Source organism: Ambystoma mexicanum, chromosome 4p, assembly GCF_040938575.1.
Source record: "Ambystoma mexicanum isolate Mex_15411 chromosome 4p, UKY_AmexF1_1, whole genome shotgun sequence".
Classification (NCBI taxonomy): Eukaryota; Metazoa; Chordata; class Amphibia; order Caudata; family Ambystomatidae; genus Ambystoma; species Ambystoma mexicanum.
In genome coordinates, this window is record NC_090927.1 from 137,106,885 (window position 1) to 137,123,378 (window position 16,494).

The 16,494-nt window shown below is 47.8% G+C and overlaps 2 protein-coding genes across 4 annotated transcripts in view; one reads left to right on the plus strand and one right to left on the minus strand.

The window, feature by feature from the left end:
• HADHA (hydroxyacyl-CoA dehydrogenase trifunctional multienzyme complex subunit alpha) overlaps positions 1-1,127 on the minus strand; it is a 541,230-nt gene extending 540,103 nt beyond the window's left edge. The window contains exon 1 of one of the 2 annotated variants that reach the window (XM_069605578.1): positions 888-1,127. In XM_069605578.1, coding sequence (XP_069461679.1) covers positions 888-930 — 43 coding nt within the window. In that variant the 5' untranslated portion in view covers positions 931-1,127. The remainder of the gene's footprint in view (positions 1-887) is intronic. The other variant, XM_069605577.1, reaches the window with a different exon arrangement.
• Positions 1-16,494, plus strand: part of HADHB (hydroxyacyl-CoA dehydrogenase trifunctional multienzyme complex subunit beta) — a 679,110-nt gene that overhangs the window by 298,961 nt on the left and 363,655 nt on the right. Inside the window, exons 1-2 of one of the 2 annotated variants that reach the window (XM_069605579.1) lie at positions 1,133-1,296; positions 4,732-4,809. In XM_069605579.1, the coding sequence (XP_069461680.1) occupies positions 4,740-4,809 (70 nt within the window). In that variant the 5' untranslated portion in view covers positions 1,133-1,296; positions 4,732-4,739. Of the gene's footprint in view, positions 1-1,132; positions 1,297-4,731; positions 4,810-16,494 lie in introns of those variants that run through there. The other variant, XM_069605580.1, reaches the window with a different exon arrangement.

Consider the following 16,494-nt stretch of genomic DNA (forward strand, 5'->3'; position numbering starts at 1 on the left):
CCAAATCCAAATTTGAGAGATTGGAAACAATGTAGCAAGCAAACAAATGAATAGAAGGCAAAAGGGCCTAGATTCGGCTAGAATGACCTCTGTTAAGGCGTACTACCTGCATACACGAATCCAATAGCCTCTCACTGTATTCGTCTATAGCTTGAATAGGGGTCCCAAAAAGTGGGCTTCCAAGCATGCCCTCTTAGCACATCGTTAAACAATTGGCCCTTCTGCCCGCCCTGTGCCCTCTGCGCTGAGTGTAGAATTCAGTGGCCTTAAAGCTGGATGCTTTTTACAGGATTGATCACCCTCCGTTGACCTCAATTGGAAGGAAACCTACTGATCGAGTGCAGGCGTTAAATGTCAACGGAGGAGAACAATTTAAAATTTCGTTTACCAAGACAGACAATCCCATTTAAGTCTCTACGAAGAATGTGCCCACTTCAGTAGAGGAATCATGCCTTACCAGTGGAGTAACTTTGCTGAACATGTGTGTGTGTGTGGAGGGGGGGGGGGTGACATCTGAAGAAAAGGAGCCCCAGCCAAATGAATGGGTACAAAATGGTGTGCCATGAAAGTTAGGGGGGGGGGACATACACCCCTGTCCCCCCCCTAAAATTACGCCTATGCTTATCATTCCATACTATGGAAGTTCTACGAAGGGGAATAACTGAGGCAGCGCTTCAGGAAACAAGAACATTGGAACTCGATTGCGAGGAGTAGGATGACATGTGGGGGGGGGGGGGGGGGGGGGGGGGGGGGGGGGTGTTTGAGGGGTGTGACCTCGCTGACAGCCGTTGACCCTTTGCCGCCCACACAGGCCGCTTGCACCCCGCCACCCCCACCTGTATTCACCCGCCCTCCCTGCGCGCCTGGGGCCCTCTCCGCGCTCTCACCGGTGTATCCCCGCAGAGCCCCGATGCTTCTGAGTGCCGCCATGTCTGGAGGTGAGTGAGAGCAGCACCCAGAGCCGGTCGGTTCAGACACTTCTCGCTCTCAGGCCCCAGGGCTGCCCGCGGCGCCGCCCGCCTTTACTCGTCTCTCCCAGCTCCCGCCTGGCTCCCCTCTGCGCCTCTTCCCACCCCCTTGTGGAGCACTCTCCGGAGAAGCCGCGTTCCCCTACCCAGTCCCCTCTTCCCCAGCCCCGGCCCCGCTGGTCGAGGTGACGCCCCGCAGCAGGCGGCGCCGGGGGCAGCCCTGTGGGGGTTGCGCCGGGGTCCTGAGGGCTAGGCTCGTGCAGCTGGAGGTCAGTTTAGGAGAGAGCGAGTGGCAGAGTCCAGGCTACAGCAGCAGTGACGCGCACCGGTAAGTCCCGGGGCGCCGAGGCCATGGGGAGGGTGACACGCTTCCCGCGAGATACCGCCCTGTCAGCGGGGGGCTAGTATCCGCGCTGGGGTGCGCTTCCCCGGTCCTCATCCGCGGATGTGGCGGCACTAGGTGAAAGGTGACAGGAGGCAGGGCGGGCGCTGTCAGTGGGAGCCGGGCGCGCGCCGGCCGTTGCCCGCTGCGCGCACTTGGCCGCGCAGAGGCGCTTTGAAGCAACTGGTTGAATGTCACGGCCAAGCGGATGACTAAAAGATTCAAATACGTGTTCGGGTTCTTTTCTGTCTTGGTCTGATGGTTCGAGCTCTTCTAACCACACACACACCCTTTTTTATTGCACAACTTCCACTATCCTGCAAGAAAACCAAACCAATAGCAATGCAACTAGCCCCACTAAAGCACAATCCATGCATGCCCGGTGTTGAGATGGATTTTTAGACTCCCCAGTTGTAGCCAACAGGGGGAACTCCGGGAGCTGGGCCAAACCAATCAAGGTAGCATGGAGAGTGTTTGAGGCTTAGTTTCGGGAGAGATGAGTGGGGTCAGGTGTCCACAATGAGCAATCAAGGATTGCACTTAGACAGGTAAGTACAAAATTACTATATTTATTATTGGCCAAAGGACACACTGAGAATGGGTAATGTTATCACACAATACTAATACTATAAAACATATATACAGTCAAAGTTAGTTGGTGTAGAATAATCAATTCGCCCCACAATACCTAAAAGGGAAGCAATGTGTTATAACACCAACAGTCCACAGGAATAGTAACCCTAACGTGTGAAGTCCCACCCTAAGTTTACTGCTGGAACATTATGGCCAAAAGTTCATAAAGTTTCCAATAGTTTTAGGAGTTGGGGGGGGAAAAGTTAGGGAAAGGGTCTTATGGGTGTGAAGTTTGGGCCAAAAGATTGTCCAAAACGTTTACTGCAGAGGGAAATGCTTTTCTAGCCTTTGCAACAAGTGGTGGCATAGCCAAAGTATGGTAAAACAAATGTTGTTCACAAACCTTTAAAGGGTGTAGATTAGGGCACTGGAAAGTATTGTGACTACTCACCACCCATACTCCGATATTTTTAATCAGACTTGGCAGACTGAAGGAGGGTCGCTTGAGGTAGGTTTTCCTGCTGTTGGTTCTGGTCAACGATGCCCAGGAGCTGCAGGCACAAATCATATTCCGGTTGGGTCTAGGAGCTGGGTGCAATCTCTTCCTATGGAACAATACAGCAGGCACTGATGCAGGACTCTTCAAGGCACGTATTAGCCTGAACCATCCCAGGAACCAATTGGGGTAGAAGGAGCACATATTGTTTTAGTTAGGTTTGAAACGTAATAATCACAAATAGCAACACCAAAAGAGCAACACATGTACTACGGTTGCGGTTGCCGAGTTTATAGATAAGGCAGTATTATAAGCCCTGTGTCTAATTGATGTAGGTAACAGTAGGGGCTGATGTATTGTGTGCGAGAGGAGTCGAAGGCGGAAGATGGAGTCAGAAAAGTGCTGATGTAACAGCAAGGTCAGTGTGTTTAGCAGGACAGGAGTAATACCATTTTGGTAGTGGAGGCCCAAGAATATTAACACAATAGAATCTAGACCCTGATGTAGAGCCGTGGCTCTGTGTAGTTAGCTTGAAAAGGCAAATCCCCTTTGCCATTCCCAGGAGAGAAGCTGAGGTCCGAGGTGCACAGATAACAGCTATTTGAATCAGCCTTGGGGCCTGAACGTGGTGGGAATGAAATGTGAGTGGGTAGGATGAGCCCTGTGAAGGAAAAATTCATGAGAACCAGGCATAAGGTTCTGTGATGCCAAGAGGTTAAGCAAAGATTTAAGGGCACTCCTGCCCTCCCCGAGCGGTGATTTACACCAAGATACAAAACCGGAGCTAATAAGTAAGATCCAAAAGCAGTGCTCCAGTCACATCATTATTGGGCACCTGGGGTCTGAAAGAGATAAGAGGGTGTCGTGTCTGGAATGTCTTGTGATTTCAGATAGTAGGAGCAGAGGTGATTGTCCGACTAAAACTACATCGAACAATCAAAATCAAGAGTACCCCGGTTGCTTGTTACATACTCCACTCCATTGTGTTATTCACGATACAAGAGTGTCTTTGTGACATTGAGTTTCCTCAGTGCCACGCACAGTTACTACACGAGAGGCCAGTGAGGCTGTCAATATTTTGGGGTTTTCCACCCCTGAAGAAGTTCCCAAAATTGTCTGAAAATCAGAGTAGAGGAACAAAACAGGCTTTCTTTGTTTTCTTTTTTAGGTTTATTTTTTATAAACACTTGTTTTTTTGCGAACAACGCTAATGGATAGACTTGATGCACGACGACATGTCTAAATATGTATTCAAGATTAAAAATGTGCTAGTGGTTTAAAAATACGTGTTTGGACTGTTAGGTTGAATATCTTGTGTGAGATATTTGTATTGTTTGATATGCATTTACATTTTTATTTGACTGCATCTTTGCATAAAGTCACTGATGAGGCGGGATGCACTGGTCACTTTATCGAGCACAAGTCACTTTTTAATATGTTTTTATCTGAACTTGTGTTTTTAATTTATTGTATTGAATAAAATGATTAATTCCTGAATATAGAGAGATACGCTTTATTTAGGTTGCATATTCCAATAACAATAGCCACCTAAAACTGAGAAGGAGCTACAACTTTAGTGAACTCTAGATTTAAACCCCTAGGTATAGTTTACCATAGATTGTAAGAGGTTGGGAGCTGTTCTAGTGTACATGCTTTATAAAAATCTAGTTTGCTCCCCTTCCTCTGATTGAATATTTTCCTGGTATCCCAATACGCTAGAGGAGCAGGTGATGCCAGTAAATTAAGTACAAGTTCAGGGAGACAACTTGTGTGCGCCACTGCATCTGGTATAATGAGGGCCTATTGTCTTATTAGGTGAGGAAGGATAGCGCAGGGGCAATGCGTTTCGCAACACAGGTTCGAATCCCATCCTGCGCTTAGAAACCACTCACTGGTATTAAGTACGTTATAAAGGAACAATTATAATTCTAAAGCAGAGTTGGCGCAGTTTACTTCGCCATGGCTGGAAAGGATGGGTGCACATCACGTGGCAGTCTTGAATTATCAATATGCCATTATATTTGAGTAACCAATCCCATACCTGGATCCGGCAGTGACAGTGCTCTTGAATATAAAAATCAACTGCATTTAGAACTAAAGATTACTGTGCATGTTGTGTGCCTTGTGCAATTAATATGTAGCAGATTCTAATATTTCTTCAGCCTTGTCACCTTTACCTGCTCGGAATGCCAATACGGGTTATGTAAGTCATATATAGTATTTTGGCCAGTTGCCTAACTTATTTTTTATTTGAGTTTTTTGTAGTTTTAATAACACTAATAAGTTGCCTCCCAATTTTTGTTTTCTTTCAGGTTTAACAATGGCTGCCATGCTTACACGCGGTGTCCGAAAGCTCCCCAGCGCCACAACCTCATGGGCGGGACACTTCAGTATGTTTTTCTTTTTTCTTTAATGCAGTGTCAGGTCATTTGTTGATGTATCCTCTCATTGCTGCATCCAATTAAGTTTAATTTGGCCTGTTGTATTTTAAATGTTCAATTAATGCCACAAACCCTCTTCAGTAGCAGTTTGAATCATTATCAGCAGCATTCTTTCTGGCTGTTTTCTGTTGCAACATCAGATTTTGCTAATTAATAGTGGAGTTCAGCCTAAGTGAGTTTTCCTCCACAGTTCCTTTTTCTTTTTATTTAATTAGATTTTCTTACAAAGGAACAGTGCCTCTGACACACAGTGCTATAGGTACTGTGATGAATCGCTAGGCATTGTCACTTCTCCCTAAGGAGGAGCCCTTCTCATGATGCTAGGGAGGTGAGGCTGCTACCCAATAGTCCTTGTAGAAGTGGTTTCAAAAGGGAGGACCTCATGGGGGAGTGCGCCCCTCTTGGAGAAAGGACGACTACCTGAGGTGTAGACCACTCAAAGCCATTACACCTCCAAAGTCTCTACCTGATCGTAGTCTTAGTGCTTCGCTATTCGCTCTTTGATGATCCAGACATCGTCAGGCTGAAGGGATGGTGTAGGGACCAACCCCTGTTCCCCAACTCTGTGTAGGTAAACCGAGATGGAACCTGGAGACCGACTCCCTACACCATAGGACTGGTTTCCAGGATTTATGTGGCATAGAGATGGTGCAGAGCGCTGGCTGGGAAAGCTAGCTGAAGAACAGAGTTGCGGAATTCTGGCACAGTCGACCCAGGTGATGGAGTGAAACAGCTGGTCCAGAATCAGCAGGCAGGGGAAAACATGAGCAAGCATGGAAAAGGGGGGCCAGAGGCAGGCAGGAGCAAGGCAGGCCCAGAACAGAAAAGAGAGGAACATGACCGCACAGGAATGGATAGGGTAGTAATGTAGGTGAAAGAACTGGTCTAGGCATACACAGGAAGGAGCATGAGATGGGCAGGAGAAATCCGAGGAAACTGGACAAGAAACTGGATTCAGCCAACTAAACCACACTGATCGCATTGAGACATGTCCGTGTGGTGTTTTGCAGGACCTAAAGAGCTTGCTGCTCCCGCATTGCGTTAATCGCAGTGGATGTCATACCCATGGTAACGATGGACACAGCATAGACGTGAGGAACCTGCGGTACGTCCCAGAGAGCCATGGAAGTGTCTGGATGACGCCCGCCCCTGGATCGCAGCCAGGGCCATGACTGTCTGCCCCTTTGTGACACAGTCACCAGCGCGGATAATGTTTTGTGGTAAGGTCCCTACCAGTGTATGAACTGTATTGCTGAGAAGCCTAAAGGAACAATAAGGGGCCAGGACAAGGTAACCATTCCCCCTGGTTGTGGTGAACTGTTAAATCAAGATACCAGGAGAAGGAAGTCCTTCTCCTGGTAACCAAAGCTATGAAGACTCTTCTGATACTGATTGTTAAGAGATAGGTAGTGTGTCTGCCAAGGAGAAGTGTTTGAACTTTGCCTTTTATGTTGGACACCATTTTTGATCCGGGTAAGCGAGCCCTTCCCCAAAGTAGAAGCCAAAACCTGGAAGTGAACATTTATCGCCAGCCTAGAAAAAGGAGTCCTTCTGGACCAAGAAGATCTACTTTATCTCCAGTTTAGTTCCAGTTGTAAGGGATAGAGTTTGGGTTTTTGACACAGTTCAGTGGACTATTCGTGTATACTGTGTGACGAATCCCAGGATGTCACTGCTTCCAAAGGGGGAGCCACTTCCCATGAGGCAAGTGTGATGAGGCCTTACCCAACGGTCCCCCTTGGGGGTGGCACTCAGCGGGTGGATCTCATGGGATGGGAAATCCCCTTTGGGGCCAGTGAGGACCATATTGGGAGACAGCAGTATTCCTGCCTATCACCTGACCCTAGACCCCTTCCCTACCATAACCCCGCCTCTCCTTCACCGCCTCCCTCTCCACCCTTACCCTCCTATACCATGTTCTTTTGTAGCCCAGCAAAAGTGGAGAGTACTGAGACAAGGAAGATCTCTAGTGAGTTAAAACGTCATGCCTCATTCAGATTCGGTACTGGGACGAGGAGGAGGTGCAGAGCAGTACAGCATACTTGCTAAACTGCTTTGTGCATTCTAGTGGTTCTTAAGAGCCGTTGGAAGAAGCCACGTTCAATGTAAAGGACTTGGCGAAGTGTCAAACCCTCCTTGTAGGACCAGCGGGAGCAAACTCGAACCAGGTGTGAAGGCGGGTGCTGACCGGAATGCCGATAACAGACAGAGAGAGAGCCAGAGACCATCCAGGACATGTGGACCACACAGCCAGAAGGTGGGCTGAAACTCTGGGCATCCCTGAGACCAAGGGAGTGCATAGGGAAGGAACCACGCTGCTGAGTATGCCGGAAATACTGCAGAGATGCAGCAGAGCAAGGGAGGCTCCCGAATGCCATTGGAGCCTTGTGACAGAGCCCATCTGCTCCAGAGAAGCAGACACCTGTGCAGTAAGATACGCGGGTGACTGGAGAGGTGCTGAAAGCCTAAGGAGGTGATGACACGAGGAGAGAGGCTGGGAAAGGAGGGTCTGGGACCCTGCAACCCTGGGAGAAACAGTTGATTGGACATGGGCTTGTACTAAGGCTTCTCGGGAGTGTGAACTGAGCCTACCAAGTGGGAAACGGAAATCAGAAGGGCCAATCTGGGAACCGCACCCATATAAAGAGAACTTTAGATGGAACTTTCGAGACATTGATACAGTACATGCAGTCCTTGGTAGGCGAGTAAGCCAAGCCAAGTCTGTATGTCACCCCACAGCTTGGAAGAGCAGCCAGGTGATTTATTTTTTGTCGCAGTGCCTGGTGGGAGGAAACCAGGTCTGCCAACCAGGGTCAAGGACCCAGTCCAGTTTGGAAACTCATCCAAGCTCCTTTTGTGTGTGCAAGTGTGCCTGGTGAAAATGAACCAGTTCCACCAATCGGGGTCAGCGACCCAGGGACAAAAAAAGAAGCCTGAGAAAGGCCAACAAGAGAATGGGATTTCCCCCAACAGTTGTTGAACTTTACGAGGCTCCTTAACAAGGCCGGGGAAGGGAGATATTCCCCAATTCAAGGTCTGACGATTTCAGAACCGTCTTGTCCAGAGAAAGGTTCCCACTCCCTTTGGGCTGGAAATACTGAACGTTTACTTTCGTTTAAACTTAGATGTGAAGGTCAGTTAGGATTCCGACACTCAACACTGGAACTTTTGCTTTGGACATATTGACACTAAATAATTCAGTTGAGGCAGGGTAACGCCTCTTGGAGTTAATGAAAGTTACGTTTTCTCTTGCTTTCTTATTGAAATAAGTCTATAGCAATGCACCTAGAAACACTTGTGTACCAGCGTGTTATAAATGACTTGTATCAATCATCATGGCCTGTGTGTCAGTCTCTTCCTTCTGCACCCTTATAGTACTAACAACTTATACAATTCTCATTAGCCTGTGCCCATTCAGCAGAGTGGTGCCATTTGCATCATACTCAATTAGAACACCTGTGCCTGGTTCCATTATGGCTATTTAGCAGAAACCTTTATTCACCTTTAGTACATCAACAACCGATTCGACCATTCCCAGTTAGTACAGCAATACCTGATTCCTCTATGCCCTTTTTACACAGATGTGGCAGGCTCCGTTATGCCCATTTGGCATAGTCGGGGCATATACTGTTATTCAGTTGAAGCACATGTACCAAATCCCACATTGTTCACTTAGCAAACAAAGTGTAAATACCATTCTGCTTAGTTGCCTAGATGTCCTGCTGTCCAGGGTCCAGTGTCAGGTGAGCACAGCTGTGGCAGTTTAATTTTGCCCCATTACCACAGAATGTCCATGTTTTCAATAGGAACGGATGAGACTCCAAGGTGTGGTGTATTTCAACATTCCTCCATTTGGCTTCAGTGGAGTCTCCCAGCCTGGCTTCTGTTATTCTGGATCCTAGCTGATTTTTGCAGATAGTGGGGACCTTTGCCTCATTCACATCACTCATTTTGTTTGGGGTTCAGTGGTCCGTCCCTATGGGCTACCCATTTGTGTCATGTACTTGAGGGCTTGTTCTTTTGTGCCATCTTTGTTGGCTATCGTCTGTCCTCAGCAGGCCGTATAAGGGCATTCACGTTGGCAGTAGTCAATCCCTGGACACCTGCTCAGTGCTTTGTGTGAGTGTACTCTGCTTTGTGACTCTAGTCCCAATCCGCACTTCAGGTTAAGTATGTTCTATTGCTGGGCAAATAGAAGGTAGAAGGCTTTCTCCGATTGGACTTCTTCCACCTGTTTGAATGTTGCTTGTCCCTTAAATTGCCAGGCTGGTGCAGCCCCCTGCCTGAACTCTGGATAGAAGGATTGCCACTAAGGCAATTCAAGTTAGTCAACCACAGATTCAAGTATATAAAGCGGCTATTAGCAACCCGCTTGGAATTCTGCTACTGTGAGCAGAATTATCTGAGCCAACCATATGGCACTGGACCTCCTGCCTTCACATCAAATAGGAATACATGAACTGGGTGCCTTCATCCTCTGGACTGGTGAGACCAACCAGTCTGAGGCCATTGAGTCAAGGTTTTTCCTCGACTCTCGCAAATATCAGATCTCTGAATCCCTGTGGCAGCGAAGGGAGAGGAGAGGCTGGTGAAGCTGGCAACATGCAGAGAGACGTGCTGCCTGCATTAGATGAGGAAATCGCTTATCACCTGCCAGGAAAAGGCTTCAACTTCTCAACTGAATATCAGCAAAGCTGTAACAGCAGAGTGGTAGAATTGTTAACTCTCATGTAAAAATACCCATGTTCAATTCCCCATTAAGGACTCTGGGTCAACTGAATCTAAATGAATGAAGTGGCTTCTACAAAACATCATAGACATGAGGAAATAAAATAAGCAACAGGAACCCACAGAGCCATGCCTACATCTACGCAGCAGGCGCAATACAGATACACTGGAGCAAAGCCCTTACAGAAGAGTTAATTGGAACTCCTAATTGACTCCACTGATAATCGAACTGACCATTGGGGGCTGACCTACCCTGGGAGGCTATGGTGTAAGCACTACTTCCCCAATAGAGAAGATGGACCGTTCAGTTAATCAGTCGGCAAGTGCAGGAAGGACTGAATAAAAGGAGAGCCAGTTCACTTACTTGCAAGCTGTCTGAGCTGGGGATTGGTTCGCTGGTTTGGGGAAAGCAGTGGAGAAGAAGCCTGCAGCAGGAGAATTGAGGCTGCCTTGTTTTTGGCAGCTAACCTGCTGTGCTGAAGTGGAATAATGCCTGATGCAGGAGAAGGAAGGCTGCATGATGCCTGGTAGCTGCCCTGCTATGCTGAAGAGGGCAACAATGCCCCAGCTGACTCCAGAGGGGGAAAAGAGTCGCACACCCTTTCCGATCCAGGAACCCAGGGGAGCTGAAAGAATGGCAGCCTGTGCTAGCCTATGGAAGGGGCTAGGAAACCTAAAGTTCCCCAGTGAAGGAGGGACTGTGGGCAGCCTCAGTACTCCTGGAAGGGAAGAGGCGAGAAGGGGTGAGCCCAGTGCGCAGGAGTCTTTAGATTGTTGTGTGTGCAACAGTTTACATCATCTTTTCACACATCACAATTCACAATATTTCATCACATATTAATTATTTAGAATAGTATTTTAAAAAGTGTTAAAACAGCCATGCTTATCAAATTTTAAATGTGCAAGAAATTTCGTTACCAAAAAACCTCAGTAGTTACAATGACTTCATAATGGATACTTTTATGCAAGAATTTAATATGCAGTGGAGTTAACTGAGGACAATTGGTGAGAAGATGATGTAAAGACTCCAACATTAGCAACAGAGCCTCTCCTGCCTCGGAATATTATTTCTTGAACCGAAAACATCTCTAGTTAAAAATAAAATGTATTTCCTAAAACATTAATAAATGCAAAGCAACCATATTAAAAGATTTGATATCCATCCTACAATGGTAATCGCTCAATAGCTCATTATTGAGGCTCTGTTTGCTATCCAATCCATTTCCAACACTTTCACTTTCAGAGGTTGAGTTAACAGCTCCTCTCTCGTAGAAAAATTATTCACTAGCATAGTATAGCATTTGTCCCTCCAAACCTGTAGAACTTCACATCGATATGTGTCAGCTCTTCATTTAAGTTTAAAAGCAAGCTCTAGGATGAAGGAGATACTACCTTACTAAAAAGTTGTACAACTTTCCAATTTGTAAACGCTTGTATCGAAATTAGACCAAGTTCATGCCTGATAATCGCCATGGGGGACACACTGTGAAAGAGTTAAGTTTTTCTCCAAGTTATTGCATCAGTTCTAGTCCAGTCTGGAGAAGGAATCATGGTTTCTGCTCCATATGAAATTCTAGGCACAATTTTCTTTTGGTACTAACTTAATACAGGAGAAGTCGAAAATAATGACTGTAGCATTGATCTAACTAATGGGCACAATTGTGCGGCAGTCGCAGCTGACCGCAAGGAAGTAGTAGGTGTCTGTTTACCCGTTCATCATAAAAGATCATGCCCAAATACTTGGTGAACCACCACCTCCAGTTGAATTTAACCATTTTTGGGATACCTTGGCGGCTTCATAATTAATATATTAGTTTTGCTGAAATTCCCCTTAACCTCCAAATCCACTAAATATTTGTGCCCTAGCACTTTGAAGTGTTTTATGTGCTAAATGGAATTACCAGTAATGATCTCCGACCCGAATAAACAGACCGACTTAAGAATATGGCAAAGTACTACTTTATTATCCGCTTAAAATAAAGTAGGGTAATCTGGTGAACGACCGACTGTAGTCTACGCAAGCGCACCTCAATTTTGATTACACAAGGCTTTTATACCTCATTAGTACCCGGCGACAGTCAAGCAGAATGCAACATGCTTTCTGATTGGCTCTCGCCGGGTCCTTACCTGGCCGAGAATCTTTCGATTCTGGGCTGGGATTCCAGCTGCCTTGTCCTCGGTGTGGGGCGTGGCAGCCCCTCAGCCAATGAGGAGGCTGGAAGCAGGCCCATCCCTGCTCCGAGCCTCCCCGCGGCTGAGAGGCTGCCTTCAGCCCCTGCCGGGGACTCGGGTAAGGCTTTTTAAAAAAAAATGTATTCCCTTTCCTCCCTCCTCCCCCCCCTCACCCCTCCCACTTTCTTGTTCCTGCGTCCCCGGCGAGGGACGAGGGAAGCCTCCAGCTGTGTGGAGACTCGGAGCGGGGCGCTCCGCGCCTCCACATGGCTGGAGGCTTCCCTCGTCCCTCACCGGGGACGCAGGTACGCTTATTTATTTATTTTTTTAATCCCCCCCCGCCCCGCCCCACTCACGCGCCCTCCCAACCCCACTTACCACCTTTTTTTTTTTTTTTTTTTTAATCCTTTTTCGTGAGCAGACGCGCTGGGAACACTCGTGTTCTCCATGGAAAAGGAAAACGGAATGGAATGGATGGCCTCCATGGAAAGGGAAAACGGACTCAGTTTTCCCTTTCCATGGCGGCCATTTTAATTTTTCTGTCCCGAAACGCTGCAGCGTTTCGGGACAGAAAAAAATGCTTTTAGTGCCCCGGTCATGCATATAATGCCGGCCGGGGTACTAATAACAATATGACACTCGCGGCGGGGGCATTACGGACTCGGGTAATGCCCCGTGGCCTTTGTTAACTATGGGCCCTGGGGCATTACCGGAGTCAATAATGCCCCCGCCGCTCGGGTCATATTGCTTAAATGTACGTCCGCTATGACTTCATCCTACATGGCAAACTGTAAAACCTATTGATGGGGGGGGGGGTAGCCCTGATCTTTCCTGAGTGGATTCCTGCCTCTCCTACTCCTCTTTTGAATGCCTTGTCTGTAGGCTCTCTCTCTCTCCTACCCATTCTCTTACTGTGGCTACCATCTACCAGCCTCCTGTTCAATTCGCCTCATTTCTCTGAGTGGACGGGCCTCGCCTCCTCCTCCCTTCTGGCCTCTCAACTCCTCCTCCTCGGTGACCTCAATATCCATTTAGACTCTCCTTATTCCTCCTCTGTACTCTTGCATGACCTCTGCGACTCCCTCTCCTGTCCATCCTCTCCTCTGGCCCGACTCACTCTGCAGAGCACACAATTGATGTCCTGATCTCCTCTGACCACTCCTCTCTCCTTGAGCAATCACTCTCTCCCTCTTCCCCTCCCTCCCCCAAGCCAGGCCTACCCCAACACTGCCACCTACCTTCTAGGACATCCGGCCCATGAAGCATGTGTCGGTTGAGGCTTTCGCCGCCACCGTCCTTCTCCCAGACCCCCTTTCCACCTCTGGCTGTCTCACATCCTGACACAGCCCTGTCTCTGCTCTACTCTTTAATTTCTGATACTCTTGATGCTCTTGCCCCTATAATGAGGATCCGTTTGAAGTCCAAAGCCAAGTGCAATTCCTGGAGTGCCTCCGACCTCGCTACACTTAAATTTAAGTGTAGGGCGGCTGAGAGGAAATGGAGGGATTCTTGTTCATCCTCTGACAAACTGGCCTGTTCCAAAGGCAATACCGACTGTCCTCGCCAAGAAGAGTCGCATTCAAGCTCGTGTCTCTGTGGCATAGAACTCTAAAGAGCTAGCCAACCCTGCTGCAGTCTCTACCCCTCCTGTTGCCTCCAAGGCTCTTTACAATGCCCTTACCTCTCACTTTATCTAAAAAACCCAGGACATCCTGTCCTCCCTCTCCACCTCTTCCCCTCTCCCTCTGTGCTTGCTGACCCTCCTTCAGCCACCCCCCACCCTCCTCATCCTTTCCTCTTTTCTCCCTTGATGAGGTTGCTAGACAAGTCCGATCTATGAAGGCCTCCTTCAAAACGGGTTCATCCCTGTTCCTCTAAAACCATCAAGGATCACATTGACACCCTTGCTCCGGCCCTTGATTTTTGCAACCATTCCTTTGCCTCAGGTTCCTTCCCCTCCCCTCTGAAGCACTCCCTTGTGCATCCTCTTCTCAAGAAACCCACAGCTGATCCTTCTTGTGCGGCTATCACCCAATATCCATTACTCCCTTTCTGGGCAAACTCCTGGAAAAGTTGGCCATCTCTCAGCTGAACCTTCATTCCAATTCTGTTGGCTGTCCCCATGACCACCAGTCTAGCTTCAGAGCTGCCAGAAGCACGGAAACTGCTCTCATGAACATCCGTTAAGATCTGCTCTCCAACTTTGACTCAACATTCCCTCTGTCCTCATCCTCCTTGAGCTCTCGTCTGCCTTCGACGTGGTTAACCATACCATCCTGCTCAACCGTCTCTGTGATAACCTGGGTATCACTGATCAGGCTCTGGCCTGGCTGAAGTCTTTCCTCTCTGATCGACCCTCCCAGGTCTAACTTCGGTCTTTCCTATAATTTATCTTCTCTCTACCTGTGGTGTTCCCCAGGGGTCTAACCTCTCTCCCTGGCTTTTAAACCAATACCTGGCAACTCTCGCCCACTGCATTGCCATTTTCTGCTCATATTTCCAGTACTATGCTGCCGACACTCGACTCATTTTCAGGCTGCCCTCTGCCACCTCCTCTCCCTCTCTCATCTCTGATTGCCTAACTGACATTGAAGATTGATGTGCCGCCAATGATCTTGGTCTGAATACCAGCAAGACGCACACCTTCACCATCCTTTTCCCCTCACTCTCTGGCCGGCCTCCCTTGGCCCTCCTCCTACCCCCACCTGCAAGGCTAAGAGCCTTGTGGTCATCTTTGACTCCACACTTTCCTTCTCCGCCCACATCTGTCTCTAAAAAGTGAAACTTCCTACTGCACCTCCTCAGAGGTACTCTGCCTTTCCTCTCCTTCCCCCAGAAGCTCATGGTCTCCCAAGCTCTGTTTCTCTCTAGGTTGGACTATTGTAACAGCCTCTTTCTAAATCTACCTGTCTCTACTCTCCACCCTCTGCAACTAATCCAGAACAGGACTGCGAGACTGGTCCTTGGCCTCAAGCCCTGGGATCGTATCTCTCCTGCTCGGAAATCTCTCCATTTGCTCCGAGTGGATGCAAGGATTACATTTAAAACTCTCTGCATTGTCCACAAGGATTTCTGGGGACTGCGTCCAAAATACCTTCATCTATCCCTCTGCAAATACCTCCCCTCTCAAGCTCTTCACTCCTCAACCTCTAACTCCCTCACGGTCAGTCGTTTTTCAAAGAAACGAGCTGGGGGTAGATCTGTCTTTGGTTGGGGCCTCCCTCTGGACCAGCCTCCCTGCCACTCTGAAACTTGAGGAGAACCATCTCCGGTTCTGGAAGCCCCGAAAGACCTTCCTCTTTGCTTCTGCCTTTGCTCCCCCTGTCCCCTGCTGATCTGTTGTTCTCTTGGCACCGTGCACATGGCCACCCTCTGTCCTCTTGGCCCAGGTAACTGCTCACCTTGCCACCCTCCAGCACTGCCTCCGGGCCACCCCTTGCACTGGGGTCTGTATCTGTACCTATACCCCTCACCACCCCCCCTTTTTTTTTTCTTCCTGCACTTATCAGACCTGCCCTGTCTGCTGCCTTAAACCCAGCACTTGCCAATTGCTGGCTGCACTACCACTGTTTTTTTTCTCCTTTATTATATATTTATTATTATCTGTTTCACCTTTGCTCTGCACTCTCCACTTCTTCCCCCCTCTCCCATGCAATTGCGTGTTCTCAATGTCACTGGGCCTAGTAAGATCGTGTTTTTTTTCTCCCCTGTTCCCCTCCCTTGCCTTGTCGCGCTCTGAAACACTTGTGTACGAGCGCGATATAAATAAAATATCAATATGTTGCATTGCTCACATGCCGCTGTATTTGTATCTTTAATTTATATTTTGTACTGCCAATGTACCATTTATGGCATATGCATGTTAATACATACACTACATAATCTGTTCTGCATGTGATTCTATCTGCTATGGTGATAGCAATATCGGATGCTCAAATGTTGCACAATTTTTAGCAAATTTACAGATGTTGCACCTTGTACATTTTCGAAAACCCTTTTCAGAGAGCCACATGTCCATCCTTTTTTCCTCTCCTTGGGCCATGAAACTGTGTACTAGGGTGTCTTTAAACAAATGGTGTCTTCCGAAATTGATATTTGGGTTTCTCTTCAGATTCACTGCAAGGTCCCTGTTTGGTTTTTTTCGGCCGCCTCTGACTCTTCCCCCCAACTTTGATTTTCTCCCCTTGTCTTTTGTATTGTGCCGTCCTGGTGTAATAGTCCAATTTCGTCTAAAAAAGTTTAGGCAAATGGTTGGTTCCTCGCTATCACTGCCCGTAATATCTGATTCTGAGGCTGACGAGTTTGTATTACTCTCCCTATCGTTCTCCTCCATGACTGTTGTCGGTCTGTTAGTGGATGTTTGTCGTATCTTTTCAAATCTTCGAGCAAATGTGTACACACTCCCTCTTTCATTGTCCTCTTTATCCCGTAAATTTCCTCTTCATAACCCACAAGGCTCTTCCCCATATTGTTCTTCAGTTTCTTACCCTCTTAACTTTCCGGTATCTGACTGCTTCTCTTCCACTTCGTTGATTGTTTCTAAGATTTTCGCCCGATCGGTTGCAGCATACTTGACTAGTAGTCGTAGAAAAGCTTTGGAACAAACTTTTGTTGCCTCACTCCATTCGTTTAACATTGCAGGATCTTGTTCCTCGAAAGCAAGAATGGTGAGAATACTCAGGCCGCGTGGAATCTTTTCCACGTCAATGTATTTCTTAAGAGTGCTCTTCCCAC